General features: G+C 41.8%; 1 protein-coding gene across 3 annotated transcripts in view; it reads right to left on the bottom strand.

Annotated features, from left to right (window-relative positions):
- fli1rs (Fli-1 proto-oncogene, ETS transcription factor-related sequence) overlaps positions 1–2,128 on the bottom strand; it is a 19,683-nt gene that overhangs the window by 8,989 nt on the left and 8,566 nt on the right. For all 3 annotated transcript variants that reach the window (XM_008431019.2, XM_008431022.2, XM_008431020.2), the window contains exon 3: positions 989–1,155. In XM_008431019.2, the coding sequence (XP_008429241.1) occupies positions 989–1,155 (167 nt within the window). The remainder of the gene's footprint in view (positions 1–988; positions 1,156–2,128) is intronic.

Genomic DNA, 2,128 nt, shown 5'->3' with positions numbered 1-2,128 from the left:
GATGAAAACTTTTAGCCTCAGGGGATGAAAACTTTTAGCTTCAGGAGATGAAAACTTTTAGCCTCAGGGGATGAAAACTTTTGGACCGACGAGTTGCATAATAATTAAAAAAATACTTTATTGTTTGTTAAAATTAGTTGGATTTTTCTAAACATTTAAGTGACATAAAGGCAACAGAAGAAAACGAGTTTTACTGTCAGGAAAAGAGCAGATCAGTGAGTCGGCTTGTCACAATAATCAGTAATCAATAATGAAGAAATCAATTAATCACATGATAAATTGAAACAAACTCATTAATTTCCATTTACATGATTTATCGTTTTTCTCTCTTTACCTGAAAACTGGATGATAGAAATCTTCAGTCTCAACAAAGACTTTTATTTTGAAGGTCAGGTTTTTTTTTTTGAGTCACTAAATAATTAATTAGATTTATTGTTTCTGTTGTTTTGGCTTTTTATTTTGGATATTTAAAATGTCTTGCTGTCCCATATTTATTGATGTTTGACGATGTGTTCTTGCCTTATTACGTCACCATATTAGTTGAAAATGGTCTCACAACATCAATATTATCGTTTATCTCAATAATTGCTGGGACGATTTATCGTCCAGCAAAATTTATGTGACCGCTGTACTTGTGACTTTCATAAAACTTTAGTTTTATGATTTATTAAGAAGCATCAGATGCAGGTTATTTATATTTATTTCTTTACCGAACAGAAACGTGAAGCTGGGAAGATTTAAAATATCTGCGCCTAAAACGGTTCGTCACGCTGCAGCAGGTTGAGCAGCTAAATGCTGCAGCAGGCCGCCGCAGCCTGCAGCAGGCCGCCGCAGCCTGCAGCAGCCCGCCGCAGCCTGCAGCAGCCCGCCGCAATCTGCAGCAGCCCGCTGCAGCCTGCAGCAGGCCGCGGGAGGAGGAGGATCCGTGATTCAGTTCGCCAGCGGTTGGGAAACCTCGCTGTGACTCATGGGAGACGGCGGGCCTCACCTGCCGGGACGATGACCCTCTTCTCCTCGGTGGGGTTGCTGCTGGGCGGGGTGGCGGTCTGCGGACTGACCCGCTCCGGGTAGGACGCCTGGTACGGCAGCGGCGCCCCGTCGCTGCTCATGTGGCGGGACCGTTTGGTGACGCTGCAGTCCACCGGAGACCCGCGGCTGAAACACAAACCCGGTTCCCCTCATTACTGCMGATTTCAGGTGTTTCATCTGAACTGAGGCGGAGCAACTGAAGCTCATCAAACCCGGAGGGGGAAAAACTGCGGCCGCTAATCTCTGGCTGCACAGAAGATTTTGCAATATTAGTGCATTTCCTCTTGCAGTGTTTTATCTGTTGGTGACGGGAGATAAAATTAGCTTCTATCTGAACGAAACTTTCCCACTAAGCAGGTGACCACGACAGAAAATGACTTCAACCACATAAACAAGCTTTTATTTTTAGCCACCAACATTCTCCACCGCAGATGTTTTATTCTTTCCTTTGCCGACAGGTAAAAACCTCACATCCTTAGTTTTAGTCGTATTCTAATGAAAATAATCTTTATCGATCAGTTATCGTGAATTTGCTTCCAACGAAGCGCGGAGACATGAACTTTCTGTCCGACAGTTGCGATATGAAAGCTGAGTCAGTTTTTTACTTCATGTGAAGTTTGATGTTCCTGTTGCAGTAAAAGCAGCTGCTTAAAGCTGCACAGAAACATTAGAGCCACACGGGGTTACATATTAATACATATTAATACATATTAATACATATTAACATATTGATACATATTAATACATATTAGTACATATTAATACAGCGTTGATACAGCCGAGATCATATGAAGAATAATTCATTAGAGATTAAACCAGAGACGATTTATTCAAATTAGTATGAAAATAGTTCCAGAGATTTGATTTACAACCATTAACTATTAAACATGCTAGTTTAATATTAAATGYATCCCGTCTTTATTTGTAAATGACATTCAGACGCTGGCCGTTAGTAATTGCTTCCTCTGACGGCCATAATGTGTATTCCTGCAGTTCGGGTTAAAAACAGAACAAAGAAACAATCGGAGCGGCCCGTTTGGATCCTGAACAGTAAACAAAGAATTTGAGTGTCTGGAAAAACCCGGGTGTCCACACCGGC

The sequence above is a fragment of the Poecilia reticulata genome, linkage group LG16, assembly GCF_000633615.1.
Source record: "Poecilia reticulata strain Guanapo linkage group LG16, Guppy_female_1.0+MT, whole genome shotgun sequence".
Lineage (NCBI taxonomy): Eukaryota > Metazoa > Chordata > Actinopteri > Cyprinodontiformes > Poeciliidae > Poecilia > Poecilia reticulata.
This window is presented reverse-complemented; position numbering and strand designations above follow the sequence as displayed.